The following is a 27,084-nucleotide window of genomic DNA, read 5'->3' as shown; positions in this document are numbered from 1 at the left end:
ATAAATAAAACTGCAACACAACATAAATGAATAAAAGCAAGCAAAGTCTTGTGTTAAGATCAAACGGTGCAACCAATTGAAGTAGGCTACAAAGATTTCACAAGAGACCTGAATTTTCTTCCCAATTTGAGGGAGCAGGTCTGAGAAGCAGAAGTCAACCTTCTTGACAAGGTTGTTGGGTAACAAAGCAGGAAGGTGTTAGTATGCTGCGGACGCTACAGGACGCTTGAACAGCCCGGAGGGAAGCTGAGATGTGCTGGATGTGAGGGCTAGGAATTATTGGAAAATGATCCAAGCTCTCTGACTGTTCAACAGCAGGCAGTCTGAGCTGCAACATGGCAATTCAGGTGTCTGCCAACAGAGAACAGTTGCCTTCCATTAAAGTAATTTCTACAGTGTCATTTTCTGCAGCACATTGTACAAAAGGGATACAAAAGAGATGTTTAAGATGCTGTTTGTACCCTTATGCGATAAGAATGGAGTTTTAAAATCAAAATTGGAGTCTGGTGAAGTGAAAAGCTGCATGAGTGTAAGAAATCCATCAAGTGTCGTTTCTAGCCAAAAAACAACAACAACAAAAACTAAATCCATAATACAGCTTTTTAGGGAAAAAAGTCCATCCCCTGTTTTCCCCTTACATCAAAATCTACCCACATATTTGTTTAGAACTGGTGCTTGATCTGTGCATATTTCTTTCCTGATTCAGACGAGATGACTTTTTGTCACTCGAGAAAGCAATATTATGAATGGGGGATTCATATTTTAGATGGAAGCAATGGTTTGAAGTTTCAATGATGGATTTGTTTCTTACAAACATGCAGCTTTTGCACTAACAAGACATTAATTGATGGACTGGATTTCTTGGGGTTTTTATCAGCTTCTGACGGCACCCATTCACTGCAGAGGATCCACTGGTATTGCTTAATTTAACAAACTCTTCTACATCTTTCATTTGGGTGAACTTTTCCTTTAAGAAAGTCTAGCTAACAGACAAAAATACTAAGAAAGTACTTTTGCAGTGCATTTGCAGCCTTCTGACCAGCTCTGAACCTCAAGCGTAAAAGCACTCCACCATTCACTTCCAAAACAAATTCGTGCTTCAGGATGAAATATAATAACTCAGTATGAACTATAATCATGTGCTTTTTGCAGCACAGCAGAAAACAGCTGGCATACACAAATATCGATCTGTTGAGAATCACTTTGTCGATTTTGATGACACAGCCGTTACGATGTCTGCTCGTTTAGACAATTTGTATAGTGGATAAACTAGATGAGGCTTCTGTCTCTGTAGGGATTTTGTCAGAGCTATTGTTGACTAAAGGCTCTGTGCTGTCGAAAGAATCTCTGCAGATTTTTAAGGGTTCATGTGGCGAACGGAGCTTCTGGAAGGAATCCAGGCCAGCTCAGCCTGTACCAGGACTTTGTTCTAGGAGTTCTCAGTTCAGCTTTCATTCATCTTTGATCATAAGAGAAGCGTCGGCTGACTTCACCGGAACAGCTCTGGTCCCCGGAGCGATCAGAACACGAGCTCCGTGTTTATCCAGCTTTCCCTGTGCCTCTGTTGTTTTATTCTGTGTTTTTGCATGAGCGGTGTTTGAACAGACAAAGACACCGGAGGGTTAGAGAGAGCTTTCAATTTTTCTTTCAGAAGTGGCTGGATCACTAGAGGCCTGTCAAAACAGTCCTGATGGCACTTCGGGGACGTGTTAATAGTCTCTGCGGCAGCTGATGTATGCTTGACTTGTATATTCTCCACTCATCAGCCGTGGTGGTCACTGTCCGACTCGAACAGCCTCCTCAGCAGTTTAATGCAGCACTTTCAAAGGCTCGTCTGGAGAATTCATTGCTCCGTTCAGTGAGATGATAGAGGAGGCCATGCCGTGTGCAAATAGCTACCTTCTAAGGGAGCAAATTGAAACCCCTTTAGTGACTTATTTGTGCATAAAAGTGTCAACCAAATGCATACGCCTATGTAAACCTATATGGAATGCTCTGAATAGCATGTCTACAAACTATACAAATGGCTAACAATTTATTGCATACACGCGTATAAACATGCAAATTTGTGTTTAAATACATTTCTATAAAAGACATATATGTTTCTATAGGCCTATATTTACTTCTTCCTTTTTCTTTCTATAAATGTCTATCTATCATTACATTTTCATACTTGTTCTTCCAATTTGGTTAAAGAGGTACTTTGGAAAAGGCAGAATACAAGGAAACAAGACAGCTTTTAAATCCTAAAATAACTTACAACTACAAACTAAAAAAAAAACAGTGACAGTTTCAGCATCTTGTTTATATACAATGTTTGTTCTTGATGAAAAAGTAGAAAAACAAAAGTTACACAATGTCGCTGAAGACAATGAAATTAGTGGCTAAAGATGTGGCCGTTACGAGACATTACATGTTACACAATCAATATGAATAGCTCAAGCAAATTCAACATTTGACTTTTTTTCCCTTAAAAGTTGAACCTCACAAAGCTTCCCTGGGTCATATTTCACCCCAAAATAAAACAAAACATTAAAAATATATTGCATAGAGTATAAAGCATATTTTTAAGACCATTAAGTCGTTTTCTTTTCATTGTGGCATGAAAATTAAGCAAATTTCCCATGTAAAAAAAAGTCTATCACTGTTAAAATAATTATCTAGCATCATAAAAATAACAAAATGTGATATATACGTGATATATCAGGATGAAATATGAAAGACATGCTTTGTGCAGCAACCTTTTTTTTTTCTTTTTCAAACCTGATTTATTTGAGGTTAGAAAAAAAAATCATCTTATCTTTATTTTACAGTAAAAAACCATGATTTACCAAAACCTCCATCCAGAATAACTGCACAGATCAGCTGGCAAATAGAAATAATCATCAACCTAATTTATCCACTCACTAGCTAACAGCCTGATGACATCACTTCATCTACCAGGCCTGAGTCCAGGCTTTCCTCATGATGATGTAAACACAGGGCATACAGTGACCACACTTCCTGAGAGAGATTTGTCATTCAGTTTCTCTGTGATTGTGACAGGGCTCTAGGAAGAGGGCTGTTCAGGGTCTGTGACCGTTTAATTTACGGCAGAAGAACTTGTAGGATTGTGGGAGGAGCCGTTTGAAGGATGCGTCTCACAGGATGACTTCGGCGTTTTGATTGGTCGAGAGTCACTAAACACCGCTTCCTTGTCCTCTTCTTTTACTTTAACATCTTTCTTGCAGTTTATCTCATAATCCTGCTCCTTCTTTCGTTTTTTTGGAACAGAGTGTTTATTTTCCTCTATCTTCAGCTCAATCTTCACTTCCTTTTTCCAGGCTCCGAATGGGAGGATGTCCTGGTCTCCACCTGAGCTTTCGCACAGCGTTGGCCCCTCCCACTCGGGAACCTCCAATCCCAGCAGCTTCATCAGCTGACCCATGACCTCATCTACATAGCCGTGGATACGCAGGTGGGCGTGTTTGTCCTACAAAAACCAAGTAGCACTGTTAAGTAAAACAACCTGAGAAATTTTAAAGTGACACCTGACTAAAAATTCTGTCATTATTTACTCACCTTCTTTTCCATACAATGAACATAAATGATGATTAACCCACATTAGAAAAAAAAAAACTCATAAAATATGCATGACTTGGAAACTACAACAGCTTTTTGTGGATGACAATTTAAGCAATTATTCAGTGAAAACTATCACATTAGAAGTTGTATGATGACTTTATCATACATCAAGCTTTTTGTCAATCTCTGTGACCAACAGAAGGACGAAAGTCATATAGATTGCATAAATTTGTCAATAATTATGTTTTAATTTTTGTGTGCTCTAACACTAAGAGCGTGATGCAACTAAAATGCTAAATTCCCTGAACAAACAAAATATTACATACACACTACTGCTGAAAAGGTTGGGGAAGCTAAGATTATTATTAAAATCTTTTGTTAAACAAGGATGCATTAATCCAAAGTGAAAGTAAAAACATGTATAATGATACAAAAGTTCTTGTAAACTATCAGTGTTTTCAAAAATATGTAGCAGAACAACTGTTTTCAACATGTTTCTTGAGCAGCAAAACAGGATATTAAAATGATTTCTGAAGGATCATGTGACACTGAAGACTGGAGTAATGATGGTGGGCATAACAGACTTCTTTCAAAAACAGTAAAAATTCTTACTAACCCCAAACTTTTCCTTGAAAATTACACGCCAACATTTCTATTTTTTCATTCTTTAGCCCGTCTGTGTGAAACACTAATTTACTTTGAATAAATGCACACTTTAATCAATCACAACAGAGATAGATACAAACGAGCACAACGAAACCGCACAAGAAATGTCAAATTCAATTTCTTTACACGTTAAGCCGCTATAATACCATAAACTCCCCCTCCAAAAATCTGACACCTGGAATAACTCATGTTGCATACGTGTCAGGCTTTGAATTTCAGACAAGAATTATAAAAAAAGAAATCCAATTTGGGAACTGAGATGTTGACAGGAAGTGAAAGCAATAAGGTAATGCGGCAAAAATAACCTTCAGATGAAACATGACTCAAACATGGGCAGATAACAACACGTCTAAAAATGAACAGGATTAATCCATTAAAAAAACATTCCAGCCACATGATGAGATCAGAAAGGAAATGACAGACTAACGATACGAGCTTAAGAGAAAATCCAGTCCAACTCTGATGAAGCCGAAAAGCTTCTTAATCAAAATTATTTTAATAACGATTTAGCTGTGCTTTTGAAGGACGCTTATCTGAGTGTGTTCACAGTGCACGTGCTGACAGATTTCAAACTGCTATTTGTGTTTGTGTGGGTGAGGACTAAGAAAAAGACTTTAGTGAGCTGCTAGTCCCCATTGACTTCATACTACAGAAGTCAATAGGGACCAGCAACTGCTTAGTTAATTCCTTTGTTAATAATTTGTTCCTTCGTTTCAGTAAATCGTGGCCATGTTGTACTAATTTGTTCCCTTATTTTAGGAAATTATGGCCACGTTGTATTATTTTGTAACCTTGTTTCAATTAAATCAAAAGAGGGAACAAATTAGAACAATGTGGCCAGAAACATTTTAGTTGCTTACATTATTCAAAATATATTCTTTTGTGTTCAACAGAAGAGAGAAATTCATGCAGGTTTGGAACAACATGAGCATGAGTAAATGATGACAATGTTATGGAAGAAATTCCTAATTTGTGGTTACGATAAATATATATTTGTCAAATATGCATGTCGTGTGCGATGCTCTGCAAGTCTCTTATGCTCACTGAAGCTACATTTATTTGATCAAAAATACAGTAAAAAGTTTGAAATATTATTACAATTTATAATAATTGTTTTCTATTGTAATATATTGTAAAATGTAATTTATTTCTGTGATGCAAAGCTGAATTTTCAGCATCGTTAGTCCAGTATTCAGTGTGACAAGATCCATCAGGAATCATTCTAATATGCTGATGTGCTGCTTCATAATGTCACTTTTGAGCAATTTAAAGCATCCTTGCTGGAATAAAGTATTAGTTTTAATTAAATTTGAAGGAAAATGATTTTTTGAGGTTGGTGAGACGTACATGTTTGGTAGGCTGAAGGTTGACTATAACCAGCTTCCCTCCCGTGCGTTTGGTCAGAAGAGGAAGATCTCCGCTAGGTTTAATTTGAAGAGATGTTCCCAGCGTCAAGGCCAAGTCAGCTCGCCTGTGAAGAGAGACGTGGAGTATCAGCTACTGGGGTCTGTTATTCTTTTCTCAGAATCATCAGAAAAATCAAGAAATTCCACATAAAAAAAGAATGAAATATGTTAATTGTATCTCATGTAATTTTATTTGCACAGCCTTTTAGCGTTATTTTATTATTATTTATCTAATATCATATAATTTATTAATATACTGAATTAGTTTTCTTTTTCTATTTTATTTTTTCTTAGTCAGTTTTAAATGTGGTTTTGTAGTTTATATTCTCTTTTTTTTAATTATGCTTTATTTTGTTTCAGTTTTAGCAAATTTAGTAATTAAACTAACATTAAACTAATATTTATATGTAATTTAATGTCTGATTTATTTGAATAAAGGTTCTTAATAGTAAAATAAGAACACTACTACTTTTATGATGTTTCAAATAAAATAAATGCAATGTATACACACACACACACACACACACACACAAAACATTAACTGAAAATATAATAAACAACAATTACACAAATTAAATACATACATTGTAATCATGAGAATTAGATGAGGAAATGTGCTAATAAAATAAAATAAAAAATCTTAAATTAAACCAAAATATAAGGCTGCATTTTTGTAAATAATAATAATAATAATAAATTAATTTAATTAATGGCCTGGTCATTTAAAATAAAATGTATATAGAAAATTCTGAAATGAGCAGAATGGGTCTAAATGGTTGACTAGTCGACTATTTCTTTCTCCTTCACAAGTGTTGAAGTGTGTTTGCTATCCTGAAATTGCAGAAAGGACAGAATAGTAACATGCAACAGTGGTGGAGAAAAGGCTTGAAGATATTCCCAGACCTGAATTGTAACAATTAGCTGAGCTGTAACAAAAGCACTGTGCCTTTTATCATCACCGTTTCGAAGTCTCTTTTAAGCTGAACATCATTAACTTTAAAGTACACTATTCAAAAGAAACAGTACAATACTTATGTTTAATTAATATTAGGCTTACATAAGGAGATAATTATCCTGTACACAACATAATGAATATTGGTTCACTAAAAGCTCCGTTAATTTCCCATGAACTACTACAACCTGGATGAACAGCTTTCTAAATGCATGATGAAAAGAGATTGGCTGAACCTTCCTTTCACCACAACATCCAAAATCCAGACATAATGAATGATTGCAGCAGGCAAGAAACAACTACAACCTATCTTATCAAGAAATCACAAGTGCCCTCCAACCATGAGAGAGGATATTGAAAGAGCGAAAAACAGCAAAAGTGAGAATTATGAATCTTCTTTAAGTCTGAACAGAAGCTTGTAGGTGCTTGATTAGTTGTCGGGTCTCATGCGGTCATAGGAAACTCATCAGCACCGTTCCAATTTCACCTGAAAATGCCATTTGTCCACTGTGAAAACTACATGCTTAGACAAGCTTTTAACTAAAACACATTTAAAAGACATCTGTAAAGGTGCTGCAGTCACATTTCAAAGAAATTTCGCAGGCAAAAAGTTTCATAGCTGATGTATGAAGCTGAAAAATGTATCATTCCATCACTTGCTCACCAATGGATCCACTGCAGTGAATGGGTGCCGTCAGAATGAAAGTCCAAACAGCTGATAAAAACATCACAACAATCCACAAGTAATCCAACAGTTAACGTCTTGTGAAGCAAAAATCTGAATGTTTGTAAGGAAAAAATACCATCATTAAAGCTGCAGTAAGCGATTTCTGCTCTGAAACGCTGTTGAAAGCGGATCGGACCGAGCACCAAAACACACTTGTAGTCAATCAGCAATAAGGGGCATGTCCACTCGTGATGCGGGAGGTGCCTGTGTTGCACAGCATGTTTGTGAATCTTTTTAAATAGAGGCGTGTTTGTTTTAGTGATTTCAAATATTAACAGTGTTTCTCAGAAATGGCTTACTGCACCTTTAAGATGTTTTAAATTCAAACTGTTGCTTCTATCCTTAATATTGCGTTCTCCAGTGAAAAACTTGAATCAGGAGAGAAATATGCTCAAATCAAGCACCGTTTACAAGCCAAAACAGTTCTAAACAAATATGTATTTTTTACTGGAGTACATGTTATGATGTTATTATCAGCTGTTTGGACTCTCATTCTGACGGCACCCATTCACTGCAGAAGATCCATTGGCGAGCAAGTGATGTAATGCTAAATTTCTCCAGCATCTCAGCTACATCTTAGATGGCCTGAGGGTGAGGACATTTTCATTTTTGGGTGCGCTATTCCTTTAATAACACAAAGTTCAATCTCATTCTTAACTCGTGTAACATATAGACATCTTGTAAACTAGGAAACATTTGTATTTTTTACAGTCAGGCAAATAAAGCAATTCTGAATTGTATTGAACAGCTTTGTAGTACTGTGTCCTGAATTGAACCACTGACAGGCTAAACAAATTATCGAACATATTTAATAAAATGACTGGAGGGACTCAAATTGTAACTGTTGTGCATTTCAATAAAGACAGAAAAAACCCCACATTCGAGCGCTGTCTACTTCCAAGGTCACATTTCTTTTCTTTCAAGCTCCATTGGATTTTGAAAGCATGTGGAAGCCCAGAGGACAGTCGCGGGTCAGATGTGCAGCAGGTGTTGCGGGATGTTTTGTATGTGTGTGCGTCTCTGTGCTGAGTCTTGTGAGACTGCAGTACGTTCGCTGTAATATGATTAAGCTGGATATGGTGCTGTTGATACAATAATTAAGACTGAGCACTCTTATCTCTTAATTTGACCTGAAACTGAAGTAGTTAGAAGTAATTAAAAAGTGTTTTGATAAACTAAACCATTTGCATGCAACACACAATTTTGATGGCCGACAGTATTGTACAGGAAGTGAGATCAATCTGATGTACTGATATGAAGTTTATAATCTATCATTGCTGGAATATACAGTAACATTTTGGCTACAGAAGCATATATGTATAAATTAGGTTGAGATATTGCAAAACTGCAATGAATTATGGACATAAAGTCACGACTTGCTGCTCTGTACAATCCTGTGGACTTTTTAAAATAAAAACTGAAAATGAAACTGAAGATTGCAACCATCTTTTCTTCGTGTTCCTTGAATGAGAAGAAATTTAGTTTTGTCAGGAAATCGGATCATTGTTGTTTGCTAAAACAAAATGATGCATGGATAAATCATTTATAGCAAATGCTGTAAAATTCCATTTAAAAAAATCCATATTGATTTCGATGTAACATTTAATATTTGACATTTAACATTTTTTTTTTAACAATTATTACTTTTATAGATTTTATTAATATTTTATTATTTATTATTTATTTATTTATTAAAATTAGGTTTTATTTTCCATTTTCATTTTGATTTAAATATTATATTTCTCTCTCTCTCTCTCTCTCTCTCTCTCTCTCTCTCTCTCTCTATATATATATATATATTTTTTTTTTTTGTGTAGTTAATAATTATTTTATTTCAAGTAATAAAAAAAAATATATAATAATAATGGATTTAGTTCTATGTAACTGTAATAGCCCAGCAATTATCTGGTCAAATTTATACATAAAAGGTGTACATGATAGTGAAGCTAGAAACTGCCTTTGAATTGAGTTTCCTTAATCATTCAATCATTAATCTTATTTTAGACCTGTAATTGCTACTTGTCTTGCTCTCAATGAGCACCATTCTTGATTCCCTATATAATGGCCTTCTCCGTGTATTGTTCAACACACCTTATTATTCCCGAAATATTTATCTTTCTTACCGACATGCTTCATGAGCTCTATTCAGGTCTCTGTCAGGCAGTGCGTCCTCCCAGTCCAATATAGTGCTGATCAGCTTCCCTCTGGAGAGAAAAGACAGAACAGCTCATGACAGGCAACGAAATCTGAGAGGCGTATGCGCAGAGTGTGTGCTTGCAATTTTTAAATGTTTTATGTACAGATGCATCAGACACACTTCTGTGTGCGTTTAATCTTGTTTTATTGTTTTAGTGAGCGTCATGCACCATAAACATTGCATTTTAAGGCAGCATGTCAACTTAAGAAACATGCGCATCAATGTCAATATCAAAAATTTTATTCTCTTACCCGTTTTGACTAGTGACTTACAGTGGTTTGTGATAACCAGAGTTATCGTTAACTAAACCTAAAACCATTAAAAAATAAAAAAAATAAATTACTTGAAATAAAAACTGAACTGAAAAAAAAAAAAAAACTTGAAAAACTCGAAGCTTATTTTATTTCAGTTCATTGCCAAGGCAACATTTGTAGTTTTATTAATTCTATTTAAGTTTAGTCCCAATTTAAGATTAGTTTACCTTGATGCACTAAAATAACTAAAACTGAAATAAAAATAAATAAAAACTATGGACTTAAACAAACAAACAAAAACGAATAAAAACAACAAAGACAAAAAATTTATAAAACCTTTAGCAAAATTAAAATGGAAAATATAAAACTAAAAACATGTAAAATATTTATAAAAACTACAATAGTGTATTAATATGAAATAACACTGATGTCACTATACTAAAACATACTTTAAGCAAGGGGCCAGATTCCCGAAAATAATTTTTTAACTGACATTTTCTTATTTTAAAAAAAAATAAAAAATTGTATCCAAAAAATGCTTCTAAAGAACGTTCTTACTGTATCTCTTCTCTTAAAATTGTTAAGACAATTTTTATTTTTTCCCCAAATTCTTTAAAAGAATCTTGCTTTAGTGGTCAACTTGTCTTAAATCCCCAAAGGTAAGATGTTATATGGATTTATTGGCCAATTTCATACAAATTGTTGTAATTTAGCATTACAACTTAGAACTATAATAGATTTTATTATTAATAAGGATATGCAAGTTTTGTAAAGTGACACCAATGATCAATAATCAAAACAATTTTGAGCTAATCAGATTGGTCATGATTATGTGTGACTCGACTTTTTGCTTTGAAATTCAGTAACAACTCGATAAAAATGAGCCAAGGAGCTATCTTAGCCCATAAATATGACATTATCTTTGACAGCATACTGCATGTATGAAAGCACCCACACACTGGACTACTTGAAATTTATATTAAGAAATTTATCGTAAAAACTTCATCCATAAACTTTTTGTGAATCTGGCCACAGAAGACGTAACACTTGCCTACTGCAATGTCAGAGGATGCTCACGGCTGGATTATGAAGTGAAGGGGCTGGTGCCCCGGGGCCTCAGACTGCCAGGGGCCATTACAGCCATAGGAAGCACAGCCTGAGACTGCCGATGACAACTGAGCAGGTCCCTCAATGCAAACGGTGTGAGCTGACCACTAGGTCTCCTGAGGGCCCTTAGCACATACAGACACTAGCAGGCTACTACCTTTGTATTTCTTTAGCCACTGTTTTCAACACGGATGATAATCAGAAATGTTTCTTGAGCAGCAAATCAGCATATTACAATGATTTCTGAAGGATCATGTGACACTGAAGACTGGAGTAATGATGCTGAAAATTCAGCAGGAATAAATAGAATTTTTTAAAATATATTACAAAAGAAAACAATTATTTTAAATTGTACTAATATTTCACAACATTACTGCTTATCAAATACATGTGTTGAGCAGAAGAGATGTCATTAAAACATTTAAAAAATCGTATGGATGCCAAGCTTTTGAACGGTACTGTGTTGTAAGAGCTTGGGAAGAGATATACGAGACTACATAAATATATTTTTGGTAACACTTTAGAATAGGGAACACTTATTAATTATTAACTACGACCTAATTGTTAAGTTTAGGTATTGGGTAAGAAAAGGGATGTAGAATAAGGTCATGTAGAATAAGGCATTAATAAGTGCTTAATTACTACTAATAAATGGCTAATATTCTATTAATATGCATGCTAATAAACAACTAGTTAAAAGACCCTAAAATAAAGTGTTACATATTTTTTACTGTAGACATATAATAAATAATAAATTCCCTAATAAATTGTGTGTGCTAGTCATAAAATTATGGCTCCCACCATCATGGAAAATGATGATGGACATGTTGCGCTCCATTCCTCTAAAACGGTGCAATCACCTGCAAGATCGGAGTCCTCTTGAGCGCGTGACATCACAGTAGCGTCCGGTTGGCTTCAGACCCATCACTCCAATTACAGTGTCCCGAACATATTGCCTGAAACAGCCCAGAGCACAAGTGCTTATCGCTGTGACAGTGGCAGTACCAGCACACGACCCGTTACCTCCTTCGATACAGATTTTTGTGTGATCGATAGCTCAGCATTCTTACAGGGTTTATCTGTTAGACACAGAGCTATGATGCACATACACAATCAATACTGCACATGTTCAATATCAAACATGCAGTGTGCATTAGAAAACTAAACCTGAATCAATATGTTTTTGGAGACTGGAAATTCAAAGACTTTTCTGTAAATAGAATTTGTTTATCATTCCACCACTTGCTCACCAATGGATCCTCTGCAGTGAATGGGTGCCGTCAGAATGAGAGTCCAAACAGCTGATAAAAACATCACAATAATCCACAAGTAATCCACACCTCTCCAGTCCATCAATAACAACACTTATTCCAGTGAAAAAGTCTATCCCTTGTTGTCTCTCACAACAAAATCCATCCACATATTTGTATAGAGCTGATTTCGCTTGTAAACAGTGTTTGATCTGTGCATATTCTCTCCTGATTCAGACGAGATGACTTTTTCACTGGAGAAATGCATGTTTGGAAAGAGGACACGTAGCAATGGACTGAAGCCAGAAGCAATGGACTGAAGTTAAAAAGTGCAAAAATGCAGCTTTTGGCTTCACAAGATGTTAAATAAATAGAGTGGAGTGGTGTGGATTACGTGATGTTTTTATCAGCTGTTTGGACTCTCATTCTGACGGCACCCATTCACTGCAGAGGATCCACTGGAGAGCAAGTGATGGAATGCCAAATCTGCTTTGATAAGCAAACAACGTATTTTAATCTTTACAAACTGGCACATTGCAAGTCAGATTTTTGCTTTTTTTTTTTGTTTTAAGCAGGGACAAATGGAAATAATGTTTGTGGTAATAATCCACAAATGCTTAATGCTACTGAGCTACAAATGCTACTGAGCTTAACCTGTAATGAATTCAGAATTTAGCTTAAAACTAGGATAACACATTAAACATACAAAATTACATACTTCACCTATAAATTAGATTTAAGTTCTATTTTTAGGTCATTTGAAACTTTTCAGAAACAAACCGCAAGTTCAACTGAAGGTTTCTACCATTGTATGCTGCTGGTCAAATAAATAATTTAAAGTCTGTCTTTTTCCATCATTACCTACCCTTAGCAACCAGTAACACAGCAACAAGTTTAAAACAGTCCTGAATGTCTTGTACTTGTTCAACTACATCAGAAGATGTGGTTATTCCTGCTCTTGACGTGTGCAGACAGACTTCATTAACATGTTCAGACAGATCGATTACATACTTGCCACACTTCTCACATTCTTCAACAAACATGTTCCCGTGCAGCTCTGACAATCGATCCCTAGCAGATAGAGAGAAAGAAACAAACCCAATAAGAAGAGAAGAATGAGTAATGAATCAAAATCAATAACAAGAGAAAGAGAAGCGATTAAAGAGAGGATGAGTAAATGATGACACAATCCCGTCAATACGTGCAAACGACTGTGGGTTGTTTATATGAGTTTAAATCAATGTTATTTTTGTATAATTCATATACTTTTAGAGTTGTATTAATATTTTTAAATAAATTTATATTTTTATAAAGTGTTAGTTTTGTGTGTTTGTGTTACAACTCTGCCCGGGAGCACGGAGACACGGAGACCAGGAGACGAGGAATTCACAAACACGAGAATCTTTAATCCAACTAGGAGCATGGGAGGCACAGGAAACACATCACGGACAGGGAAGACAATTCAACGACCGACAAAACTAACTGAAAGGACTGGGGCTTATAAACACAGGATAACGAGGGACCTAAGGAGACACACCTGGGATCAAATTAACAATTAACATGAGGGAGAAACTGGGTCACAGAACACATGGGGAGCAAAACACAACAAAAACAGGTCCAAGATCCTGACATATCGCCCCCCTCCCGGAAGGTGCGTCCTCGCACCATAGAAACATCCAAAGGGGAGGGGCGGGTGGGAACTTGGGAGGCGGCTCAGGAGGAGGGCGGATACCCGGGAGGGGGCCGGCAGACAGAGACCAAGGCGGTGACGAAGGAGGGAGGAGCCAGGGAAGAGACAGGAGAGACCCGGAGCAGGAGGCGCTCAGCTGGACCCAGGCCACAGCCGTGACAATGGCCCACGGTGGAGCCGACGGAGGGAGGAGCCATGGAGGAGGGATGGCCACCGACTCCAGGGGGCCGACCAACTGCGGCGGAGTAGGTGGTGGAGGAGCCCAAGGCGGAGACGGAGAGCCAACGAGCCAGGGTGATGCCGAGGATCCGGGGGGACAGGGTGGAGCCGAGGGCTCTGGTGACCGAGGTGGAGGCGGAGACCCGGAGATCCGCGGTGGAGCCGGAGCGACTGAGGACCAAGGTGGAGCTGGAGGGAGGAAGGAGCCCAACGGAGCCGGTGGGACGGAGCGACGAGGCGCAGCCAGAGGAGAGGAGTCCAGAGGCGATGGCGGGTCGACGCCCGACCAAGGCGGAGCCGGAGGGACGAGGGAGCCCGGTGGAGCTGGTGGATCGAGGAGTGACGGTGGAGGCGAGGGAGCTAGGAGCCGAGGTGGAGCCACTGGGTCTACGGACCGAGGCAGAGTCCGGGCCTCGGAGGCTGGAGGCGGAGGTAAGGGATACTCCAGCCCCGGCAACGCTGGAGGATGGCAGACCCACGGGGCTCGCACCGTACCGATAGAGGGCTGAGGGCGAGCGGGGGGGCTGCCAGACGACAGCGGTGGAGGAGGCAGGAGTGGGTGGGAGGGTGGGGATCTTCGAGGAGCAGGCACTGGAGGGCACGTGCGTGGAGCCGGCACTGGAGGGCACGTGCGTGGAGCCGGCACTGGAGGGCGCTCTGGAAGCGCGGACACTTGGGGGCGCTCGGGAAGAGCTGAGCTGGACGGGACCAGTGGAGACGCAGGAGAGCTGGGCGGGACCAGCGGAGACGCAGGAGAGCTGGGCGGGACCAGCGGGAACTCAGGAGAGCTGGGCGGGACCAGCGGGAACTCAGGAGAGCTGGGCGGGACCAGCGGGAACTCAGGAGAGCTGGACGGAACCAGCGGGAACTCAGGAGAGCTGGACGGAACCAGCGGGAACTCAGGAGAGCTGGACGGAACCAGCGGGAACTCAGGAGGGCTGGGCGGAACCAGCGGGACTTCAGGACGGCTGGGCGGAACCAGCGGGACTTCAGGACGGCTGGGCGGAACCAGCGGGACTTCAGGTGGGCTGGACGGGACCAGCGGGAACTCAGGACGGCTGGACGGGACCAGCGGGAACTCAGGACGGCTGGACGGAACCAGCGGGAACTCAGGACGGCTGGACGGAACCAGCGGGAACTCAGGACGGCTGGGCGGAACCAGCGGGAACTCAGGACGGCTGGACGGAACCAGCGGGAACTCAGGACGGCTGGACGGAACCAGCGGGAACTCAGGACGGCTGGACGGAACCAGCGGGAACTCAGGTGGGCTGGACGGAACCAGCGGGAACTCAGGTGGGCTGGACGGAACCAGCGGGAACTCAGGTGGGCACTTGCGAGGTGCCGGAATTGGTGGGCTCAGACGAGGAGCAGGCACAGGAAGGCACTGGCGAGGAGCTGGCACTGGAGGGCGCTTGCGAGGAGCAGGCACTGGATGGCACTGGCGAGGAGCAGGCACTGGAGGGAATGGCATGCCCTCAAACTCAATTAAAATCCCCACTGGTACCTGAACTTCTTCCCCCGGCGGCTCGGGGTGATCCGTCATAGGCGGCGGAATCCTTCTCGTCGCGGACGGCGCAACGTTCATCGCCCCTTGCGGCGGAATCCTCCTCGCCGCGGGCGGAACATTCATCGCCGTGTACGGCAGGATCCTCTTCGTCACCGACGGCGCAACGTTCATCGCCCCTTGCGGCGGAATCATCCTCGCCGCGGGCGGAACATTCCTCGCCGTCTCAGGCGGAGCAAATTTCTCTTGGGCGGTGGGTAAGGGCGTGCGGCGAATGGCGACCCGTTCTCCCCAAAACGGGTGGCCTGGGTAAGCCGCGACAGGCAGCCTGACATCCCACGCAGCACGGGCAGGGGTGAGCCGCGAACGGCGGCGTGAACCCCCGTAAACGACGGGCACAAGCTCAAGCATCCTGAGCAGTGGTCTCGTCTTCGGTAAGTGGTCGGTCGTTCTGTTGCAACTCTGCCCGGGAGCACGGAGACACGGAGACCAGGAGACGAGGAATTCACAAACACGAGAATCTTTAATCCAACTAGGAGCATGGGAGGCACAGGAAACACATCACGGACAGGGAAGACAATTCAACGACCGACAAAACTAACTGAAAGGACTGGGGCTTATAAACACAGGATAACGAGGGACCTAAGGAGACACACCTGGGATCAAATTAACAATTAACATGAGGGAGAAACTGGGTCACAGAACACATGGGGAGCAAAACACAACAAAAACAGGTCCAAGATCCTGACAGTTTGTCAATTCTGTTTTTATTGTTTAATCAATTTTATAAAATTTTAGTCATGTTAGAACTTAATTTTTATATTTTCAGTTTTAATTTTAATTAAAATTTTAATAATTTTTGTGTTTTGTTATTTTTGTAGTTATGTCATTTCTATTAGTTGATATTCAAATTAGTGTTTTTTAGTATTATTCATATACTTAATTTTTATTAATATTTTTGAATTATGTGTTATGTGTGTTCTTTACAATTAAATTTTTAGGAATTTTTTGGGGTTTTGCCAATTCTATTAGTTTTGTCATTTCTATCAGTTTACCTTCAAATCAGTGTTATTTTACTATTAATCGTATATTATAAAGTTTTTTTTGTCTTTTTTTATTTCACGATAATAACCCTGATTCAAATACAAAACATTATTAAAAAACACAAAACAATAGATGATGACTAAGGGCTTTTAATTACGTCTGCCTGACTAAAATGTGCAATTCATCATGTCAATATGCTAAATTCAACATTAACAGCATTAAGTCATTTGTCTAGAACAAGACATGCTGATTGCATTTGCTTGCGGGAAGGGAAAATTAAAAGAGCTAATCAACGTGACACATCTGACATCACACGCAGGACAGAGGTCAGAACTTTAATCAAAAGCTGTATGAGAGACGTGGGAACGGCATGAAGCCAGCCAATCAGACTGGATGTTTTTGTGTGTAATATCGGTCATTACCTGGGGAAGCCGGAGCGCAGGTGAAGGCCGTCTACGTTCTGGCTGATGAGGTATTTGAGGTGTCCTGTCCTCTGAAGCTGCAGCAGGGCCATGTGAGTCAGGCTGGGACGCGCGTCCTCAAACGTGGTGTTAAAGTGAGGCGTCTCGCCTCTCTCCTCCATCGTCCACACTCCATTAGGACCTCTGATGAATACAAACAGCACAGAGATCACAAACATGCTTTGGCTGAAATACAGTCTCTTGTCCTCAGTTTCAGTCAGGAGTCTTTCTGGGTCATATCCTGAAAAATCGAATCTTCCTTGATCTTTTGAAATATAGGGCTTGATGTGCTGTGAAAACATATTGTCAGTTTCAAAACTCAAATCCTAGGGGTGAAAAAATCTATAATAAATTGATAAAATGCATGATTTATAAAGGAAGCAAACCTGCAAAAATATCTAGTTCTGAAATCTGTGCACAATGATATTAACATGCAAATAAATACATGTCACCATTTAAAATTTTGCATCATATTTTTTTCCTTACAAAGTTTACATTTTATTCAGCAAGAATGCATTTAATTGGTCAAAAGTGACAGTAAAGAAATCTAGAATGTTATAAAAGATTTATTTTTAAATAAATGGGCAACTTTCTATTAATCAAAGAATCCTTAAAAAAGGAATTAAAGGTGCTCCATGAAAATGACAAATAAAGAATATTACTTGGTGAAGGACCTACTTCCTCTTTGGTAGCACAACATATTTATAAATGCCACAAACTAAGAAGTAAAAAGTGACCACATCTGCATTAGTAGTACCATTAATGTTTATATAGATATATATGGATGTATTTTACATGTATTTTATTTTGTTTTGTTTATTTATGGATGTATATTATATGTATTTTTTTTTATTTTATTCTGTGTACAATGATTTGACAGTATGCATCCAAGTATGTCATGTCAATAAAGCAATATATTTTCAACATTGATAACAATCAAAAATGTTTCTTGTGGACCAAATCAGCATAGAATGATTTCCGAAGGATCATGTGACACTGAAGACTGGAGTAATTCAGCTTTGCATCACTGGAATAAATCACATTTTTAGATATTTAAATAGAAAACAGCTATTTTAAATTGTAATAATATTTGGCGACATTTCTTTGTATTTTTGAACAAATAAATACAACCTTGGTGAACAGAAGAGCCTTTTTATATTTAAAAAATATTTTGAACACGTGTGTATAGATGCTATATAGTAAACAGCCAATCGATTCCCAGTGAAATGAAATGATAAAATGCATAGTTTAAAATGCAATGCATGACAATTTGGATAAAAATGTCCATTAAGTTACAGTGCATACTTGTGCTGCTTTAGGTTTGAAAATGATTATATAAACCTATTTCTGGCACAAGAAACCAGTGAACTTCAGGAGGAAAGAACAAAATGACTCTCCATTCCCACAAGCCTTCATCTCCTGTCTGATCCTCCTCTCCCTCTGTGATTCAGTGAGCACTGCTGAGCTGCTGGGAATCTCGGATGACAAAGACAGGGTTTTAGTCATCACGGAAAACAGCAGGAGGTCACTACGCTTTCTTACAACTGCGGATGGAGTCACTAAGAGGGACGACTCAAAAGTTCACTTAAACGGGCAGAAATCTTGCTCTTGTGCACTTGGGAATTTCTATTAACACACACACATATACACACACACAGCCAAATCTGCTGAAATCCGGTTTGCTTTTTCATGCTTTCCTAGCTACACACATGCAGCGGCTTTCCCTGCCTGACTTATCAAAAGTTTTCTGTTCTTACTAAACTTGGATAAGCTCTTACAAGTACTACATAAACCCCTAAATAAGTCCCATCCAGACTTTAGGCTATTGATCAAAGTCTTGTACACACAGCAGCTTATTCTGGCCAAGAATCACCCGCTTAGACAGAAAGTGGGCGTCTGACTGACACGTTAACCGTCAAACACAGTTAGCTTTTCCTTAATGTGACATTTGGAGGTGGCTAAATCTGAAATCGGATGAAAACAAAGGTCTGCTTGCTCACTAAGCATCTCAAATGAAACTTTCGACTGTCTTTCAAAGATTCAGTGTCGAAAACTTTAACAATTGTAGTGTTTAGTTCTTCCCCAAGCAAACCGGAAATTGCATCAAGCCAAGCAATCAGACTGGAGCTCAACACTTGACATTTTTGTGTGCAAGACGCAGGCGGTCAGTAAACAGGCTGTGTGCACGCCATCTGAGCCCGAGACTACGTTTGGCCCAGGTAAGCTCTCCGCTTATGAAATACTGCATAGCACACCAACAAGCCGTGCAATGTGGGAAATTGAAAGATTCTATTGCACTCCTGTTTAGATGAATATGCCTGTAGAATTTTAAAACACTCAATCATGAAAATGTGTCAACCTGCTCCCTTGAAGCAGGACCAGAGTGAGTGTGTCTATATGAATTTTAAAACAACAGTTTAACTATAAACAAGTTTTATACTCGCCCTCATATCGTGCCAAACCGTACTTTACATTTTTCAAAAGAACATGTTTAATAATTTTATTTTATTTGTGCTTAGTGAAAAGCATAGTATAAAACATGCATTTATTTTTATGCAGTTTATTTCTTGCAAACATAACACTACTAAAAATCTAATTTGGTTCAGATGACATGAAGGTGAGTAAATGGTGAGAGAACTATTGCTTTAGCGTTATGCTCTTAACAGTGAGACTGAGCACCTATTTGCACCTATAGAAGCTTCACCTCTAAAAATATTCTGTCAATCAAGATTTGACAGACAGGTGTTCTTATGAAAATTTCATATCTCATATTTCATATTTCATAGCTGCCCATCGCATCACATACGTTTTTTCTGATAACGAGTCAGATGTGCCGATGGAATGACAAAGAGAGGAAGAAAAGAAAACCAGCTGGGTGAAAGAAGAATTAATGTAACAGGCGTCACTCAACGTGACATCAGCACCCTTTAAAATTAAACCCCCCCCTCTGTACGGTTTAAAGCAATTACAATGACAAACTAGCAGAAGGTGAATCCAATTAAATCAGCTCTGAAATTCATGGAACATTAAAAATTTGAACATCAAACACAAATCTGAAAGTAAACCAAAGTGAAATGAGATCAACTTGGCTCAGCAGTGTGGAAAAGCACTACTGCAAATACACACACACACACACACACACACACGCACACACACGCGTGCGCTCTTATCAAGTTGAGAATAAGACTGTAGTACTCAGCGTTCCAATAAATAACTTCTTGAAAAACAATGCTCCTTGAAAAAAATTAAATAATAATAATATGATTTTTTTTTTACATTTTATTTAAGCTATTCGTCAATGCAATATTTCTAATTTTATATATAGTTTAACTGGAAATACTAAAATAACAAATAACTAAAATACATGACATATGGAATATATAATAATAGTAATAAAATAATATCAAATATGAAAAACTAAATGAAGTAAAACTTTTTGAAGGTAAACCACCTGCATGTTCATCCACAGAGTCACCCAAATATTAATACAGAATATGTATAATATGTCAGCTTCACCATCTAACTCAATGAGGATCAGGTCTTCTAATGATAAGTACTTAAGAAATGGGTCCAATCAGATATTTGGAGACAATGCTTCCATAGCCTCGCAACAACCTGAAAGCATGTAGATCAATAATACAATAAAGCAAGCAGTGCTCATCTTTACATCAGCAACAACTGATCAATTACGTGGCGTAAACGGGGAGATTCAATATAAGACAGAAAGGAAGTGCTATAAGCTTTATTCAGAAACGGTCCAAGAGCTTTCTACTTAAGAGAAAATACTGAGACCAGAATCACCATTCGTTTTTTTTTATCAAATGCGGAAAAGGTTATCAGAGCTTTCTTTCAAATTAATGATTAATTCTCTTTTTCCATTGACTCGGCTTTGTGATGCCGAAGCCATCGTGAGAACAAAATCGAAGCATGCATCTCGCCAAATGGCTGAATGAAAGTCTGTGTTCAGAATAGTATGCTAGTATACTACCAATGTTTTTAGTATCATTTAAATACTATTAGAATTTTATTCATATTTTGAAATGTTTTTTATTTCGGAGTGTCTATTTACACTAAGAGCAAATAGGGCACCTTGTTGGCAAAGGCTATTTACACTAACTCCGCCCACTAACGTGTGATTGGGTTAGTCAACACTAAAAAAAGACGCTAATTGAGCATCAGTTTCAGTGGTGTAGATGGGTAATTTGAGTTTGAGTCCGCCTTTTGCCAAACTTTTTTTCTCCCTTTTCAAATCTCATATTGCATCAGAAAGGCATTTATTTTCAATAAAAATTAAGGAAATAATCAAAAAGTTGACAAAAATTAACAGGCAGGTTTAGGGTAGGTGTAGGGAGGGCTTTACTGTCCCAATAAGGTGGTATCCATTTAATAATTTGAATTAAAACTAATTTACACTCAACTGGTTATTATTGCGTACAGTTTTATAATGTACTACAATACTGAGGTGCAGATAATTGCCACTATTTGCAATAAGTAATAAATAGCAGAAACTCGTATTGTTTTAACAGTGTAAATAGTATCTATCGCTAAATAATATGCTATTTGCACTGCCTTTTTATTTTTGTATTGTTTTCATCTTAATAATAAAGTTAATCATTTAAAGTAATTTAGTAATTGTTTTAGCAATTATATATATTATATATATATAAATAAAAGTATATATAATTGTTATTTATATTAATTACAAATAAATAAATAAGTATATATATATATATATATATATAAGTTTTTTTTTTTAAATGTATAAATCAGTAAATGAATTAAAATATATTTTCAGTAAACTAAATGAAAATGAGAAATGATAGCAACTAGATTAAAAAAAGTTTAGTATACATGGAACACCGGGATCAGTTACTACACCTTTAACAAAATGTGAAGTATACAAAAGACTGAAACATTCATTGTTGCAAATGACTGTTTCATATTCCTAAAAACCGTGGGCAGTATGCAGCATGTATTATTCCAAGCACAGTCTAAAATATGAATGGCATTTTCAGCTGTTATTGTTCCTAAAGCTCCATATCTCCCTCTAGTGACAGCTCTCTGTAGTTTCTGTGATTCTGGTGGACCAGTATAACATTAGTCAGTATTTCTTAACCCATGCTAATTTGATCCACTATGAAGCCATATTAATGTGGGAGTTCAGGGACTTAAAAGTAAAATCAGTGGGGTATTTTTAATAACTAATGCACAAGTGGGTTGTATAATTAGAGTTAACAAAAAACAAACAAATAAAGAGCAAACACAAACCGAACCAACACGCAAATAAATACTGAAGCAAACAAAAGCTCTATTTCTGGTTTGAAAAGCAAGGTTTTGGTTATTTCCGGAGGATTAAATCTACAGGATTATCCCAGTTTCCTTCTACTGGGCTGCCAGAAGATTAGGAATGTGGGAGGAAAATATAAACGTATCTCTGGCCATTGGTTTTAAGACAAATTATAGCTCTGTTGATGGTATTTCAAAGAAAATATCTATAAATATTTTACTCTTAGTCATGACTTTAAAGGGACAGTGAACATTTCACTAGTGAGAAAAAGTGCATTGCCCTTAAGAAGTTATTATGTGTATTGTGAACATAAACAAGAGTTAAAAGCTAACAAAGACGACAAGCTTTTCAGTAAATAGTTGGACATTTTATTTCGAAGAAAGCTACTGTATGCCTTCAGATGATTTTTTGTAAAGCAAAAAAAACTGACACTGACTACATTCATGGTGCTTTTTATCCATTTTGGTGCTTAAGAGTCAGTCAGCATCCTCTTTCATGCATTTAAAATAGCAGTTGGGAGTGTTAATTAACACACATGGACAGCAAGAACAGGCTATGCTAGCTTTTGTTTGTTAGTTTTGACTTTTGATAATAACGTAATGCATGCATGTTTGATGCATTCAAGCCAGGGTTATTATTTTTTTACTTAACCTAAAACTATATATAAATTATTTGAAATAAAATAAACATTAACTGAAATACAACAAAATTGAACGTATTTTATATCAGCTATTTGCCGAAGCAACATTTCTTATTTTCAGTTGTTTAAAGCATGAAAAAATTATTTTCACAAGAAAAAAAAAATTAAATATGTAATTTTGATGATCAAATGTGAGTTAAGGGATCCAATTTTTGACTACAGGGGGATTTTAAGTACTGCAATTACAAACCAAATAAACTGACTAAACTAAACCAAAACTAATACTAATAAAACTACACAGACATATTAAAGGGGTCATCAGGTGCAGTTTTCCACAAGTTGATAAGATTCTTTAGGGTCTTAATGAAAAGTCTTTAACATACTTTGGTTAAAATTTCTCAATGGTAGTGTAAAACAACACCCTTTTTACCTTGTTAAAAACAGCTCGGTTTTCAGCAACCCGTTTTTGTGCATGTTCCTTTAAATGCTAATGAGCTCTGCTCGCCCCGCCCAGCCGTTCTCATGAGACTGTTTACTTTAGCCAGGGAACTTGCGAACTAGCACGTTATTAGGAAAGGCGATTTGCAATGATTCATAAAAGAACCTTACAACAATGTTTTAATTCGGCATCCAAACAATGGTGGACTTATGACAGCTCACTCAGGGCGGGTCTAAGGTAAAATGCTGGTGTGAATCAACAATCGTGGGAGGGGCCTGGGTCTGTGTGATGTCACACAGACAGGCATCTGAGAATGGCTTGATATGAGAAAGGGGAAATGATTTAACGAGATGGGTGGATCTTTATCATTACAGTGGTTGTGTACACACACTGCCAACACACATGCATGTGCAAGTGCATGTCGCATCCGATGACCCCTTTAACAAACAAACAAAAAACTAATAAAAAGACAAAAAAAAAAGACAATTCAATTATTTAATTTTAACTTTAAATTTAAAATGAAAAAGGAAAATATAAAAGCAATATTGTAAAAAATCTAAATATGAACAAAAATGATAATAGTATATCAATAATGCTAATATACACTGATCCGTGCAGTACCTGAAGTCCGGGATGCCTGTGGACGTGCTGATTCCAGCTCCTGAATGAACCACCATGTACTGTGACTCCTTTATCCACTGGGCCAGTGTCTCCACTTTAGTCTTCAGCTCCTCTGGGCTGTCAAACTCCTGGAAACACACACACACACACATTTTAGACTCATGACCTGCACTGCAAACAGCCCAACTGCTGTCTCACCAGTAAGTTGGTCACACAAACAAATGTGCACAAAGTGCGTTTCAAATTACTTTTTGTTTTTTTTCCATATGAGAGTGCAGTATTTATATTGTACATATGACCTTTTACACATGGTAAACATGTATTTAGCTGAACTGCTTGCATCTTGTTGAACTTATACTAACTTAATAGTTTTTGTGAATACACCATTGTTTTTGTTTTTAATACATTGTGACCAATCTATAAATAATAGCAACCACCAATAATCTTTCAGCCTATCTATTTATGAATAATCACATTCTTCTCTCTTTATGGTTTTTGAATTGAGATGTTAAGATTTAAATACATTATTTTAGTGTAAGATTGATTAATTGGGATTGATACACTATCTGATTGAATGAGCAGCCGATATAATTATTATTGTGTTGTTGTTGATATTATTCAATAACAGCTCATTTGGCTTAATATTAACGGGGTACGTTGCTTGGCAACCATAAACTGTCTTACAGTTGTGCTAGTGAACTGTGGAAAAAATGCGATTCTAACTAAAAAAAATAAATTAAAAAAAATCAATTATTTAACCACAGCAGATATTCCTCATATTAATATCGTTTCTTCCTTCACTGTGGTAAAATCAAAGTAACAAAGACCTTGTGTTTTTATTATTAGCATTTTAATTCAGTGACTGCCTAACGCCAATGTTTTTGTTCAGATTTATTTGGTAGATTTATTCTTTACACACGTAGCACTATGTCTAGAGACTGAAATAGCTTTTCATACAGAATAACAACAGTACATTTCGTAGAGCAAATGTGCACTAAATGAAGCTAATTCTAGCTAGCCGGCTAACTGCTACAAATGTAAACATCACCTCCGGGAGGCCGCAGATGCCCTTATCCGCATATGGAGAAAGTCCTGCAGAGTAATTCACCGACATGACTCACTTTCTGGCTAAAAGGTAAGTTTAAGTTAGTCAGTCAAAGCAAGAGTTTCTGATCTTCCGTTCTATCGGGTTTCTGGTCCTCCTTGTGACGTCAACAATGTGTGTATTACGTGGAGTTGTGCTGTGTACATCCTCGATGACGTCAGTTCGTATGCCTGCAGGTGGAGGATCAGCTGCTGTACCCTTGAACATGATTTTATTTTATTTTACAATCCCTGTATGCATTAGGTTTTGGTGATTTCTTTTGCAAAATGGTACGGACTTTATATAAAAATGGCAACTGCTCAATTAATCTCAAATCTGGAGTTTGTCCAAGGTTTAATGTGTCTAGAGGAGTTCTCCAGGGCTGCCCTGCATCACCTTACATTTTCTTAATAGCTGCTCAACTTCTTCCTACTTTTTTTGTCAGATAGTCAATTACAAGGGATTAACATAGCTGATAAACATATTCTTATAAGCCAATTGGCTGACGACACTACCTAGTTTTTAAAAAATGACTTACAGATCCATATCTCTCTTGATCTTCTTAATGTGTTACTCTAAAGCTTCTGGTCTATCTCTGAATTTAGATCAATGTGAACTTCTACCTATAAGGTGCCCCATTCCTATACAATATTCATGTTAAGTCCCAAGTAAACTATTTAGGTGTAATCATTTGTAAAGATGATAATGCTATGGTAAATTAAACTTTGATCCAGAAATCACTAAAGCTAAGAAAAAGTTGAACTCTTGGCTCCAAAGAGACTTGTTTTTATGAGGAAGAGCTCTCCTCGCCAAAGCAGAGGGTGTTTCCAGATTGACCCTGCTCTTTCTTTGCATGTCGACAAATCAGTTTGTGTAGAGGTTGATGCAATGCTTTTGACTTCTTATGGAAACACAAGAGACATTACATCAAAAAATCTGTTATCTTAAACTGCTTCGAACAGAGGGGTCTTAATTTTCTAGATTTCTCTTCTTTAAATAATAAATTTAGGATAAATTGGTTGAGGCAATTTTTTGAATGATTCTGAATCCATATGGAACATTATTCCCAATTATACTTTTTCTAAAGTTGGTGGTCTCCCCTCTCTTTTGGTATGTAATTATAATTTTTCTAAATTGCCCATCAAATTATCAAACGTCCATAAGCAGGTGCTTTTGGCCTGGCACTTAATTTACAAACACAACACAGGTATTTTATTTGGAATAATCAAGATATTCGATTCGTTTTCTTTTCAGATTGGTTTATTAACAATATTATTTTAGTTTCTCAACTTTTAAATTCAAATGATCTCTTGCTTTCTTATTCAGAATTCTTAAAAATATGGTATATCTGTCACCCCTCATGACTTTGCCATAGTGATGGATGCCATCCCCAGTGCACTTTTAAAAAACGAATCTAATTCTTTACCTTCTTGTATTTCTTGGACACATCCCAGTGAAACAGCAATAGGAAAGATTTGCTTTTTGTCCAGTCCCTCTCTCAGAAATAGAAAGATTAGACAGCTCTTTCAGAAAGACATAATCACTGTCCCTTCTGTGATATCTTATTGGAGTAATGCTTTTGAAGATATTCCTTGGAAGAAAGTGTGGTCCTTTTGTGTCCATGTTGCTACCTTTTGGAAATGTTTCTGTATATACGTGCCTTAATTTTTCTTTGGTGTTTAAGGATGTCTTATTTGGTTTTTATAACACTCACAAGAATGAAAAAGACAAATATTTTCTAATAAATCTATTTATTTTACTAATTTTTTTTATACATAAATGTACATTTTTGTCTGTTAAACCTATTTTCCATTTTTTGTAAAGACCAGAAATGTTATCTGGATACTATTTCCTCTTCCAGTAATGTCAAAGTCTTAAAATCCTTTACGCTGTGCTCAAAATATAATATTTATCCTTCTTTATAATATGCTATTGACTAGCTGTTGGGAGGGTTGGATTTAGTTTTTTTTTT

The 27,084-nt window shown here is 37.6% G+C and overlaps 1 protein-coding gene across 2 annotated transcripts; it reads right to left on the bottom strand.

Moving 5' to 3' along the window:
• Positions 1-1,094: 1,094 nt before the first annotated feature.
• On the bottom strand, positions 1,095-25,260 carry LOC306845577 (NAD-dependent protein deacylase sirtuin-6-like). 2 transcript variants are annotated; one of them, XM_079378453.1, is made up of 8 exons: positions 25,077-25,260; positions 24,029-24,156; positions 17,003-17,185; positions 13,135-13,194; positions 11,734-11,829; positions 9,439-9,519; positions 5,578-5,701; positions 1,095-3,472 (listed from the first exon to the last, which is right to left on the bottom strand). In XM_079378453.1, exons 1-8 carry the CDS (start codon positions 25,140-25,142, stop codon positions 3,083-3,085), a joined length of 1,128 nt encoding a protein of 375 aa, XP_079234579.1. In that variant the 5' UTR covers positions 25,143-25,260; the 3' UTR covers positions 1,095-3,082. The 2 variants fall into 2 exon arrangements, with proteins under 2 accessions (XP_079234579.1, XP_079234580.1); XM_079378454.1 differs by having other exon boundaries at positions 25,150-25,251.
• Between the last annotated feature and the right edge of the window lie 1,824 nt (positions 25,261-27,084).

Source organism: Barbus barbus (genome assembly GCF_936440315.1).
Source record: "Barbus barbus genome assembly, chromosome: 26".
Taxonomy (NCBI): Eukaryota; Metazoa; Chordata; class Actinopteri; order Cypriniformes; family Cyprinidae; genus Barbus; species Barbus barbus.
Note: the sequence above shows the minus strand (reverse complement) of the source record. Positions and strands in the feature narration are given on the sequence as shown.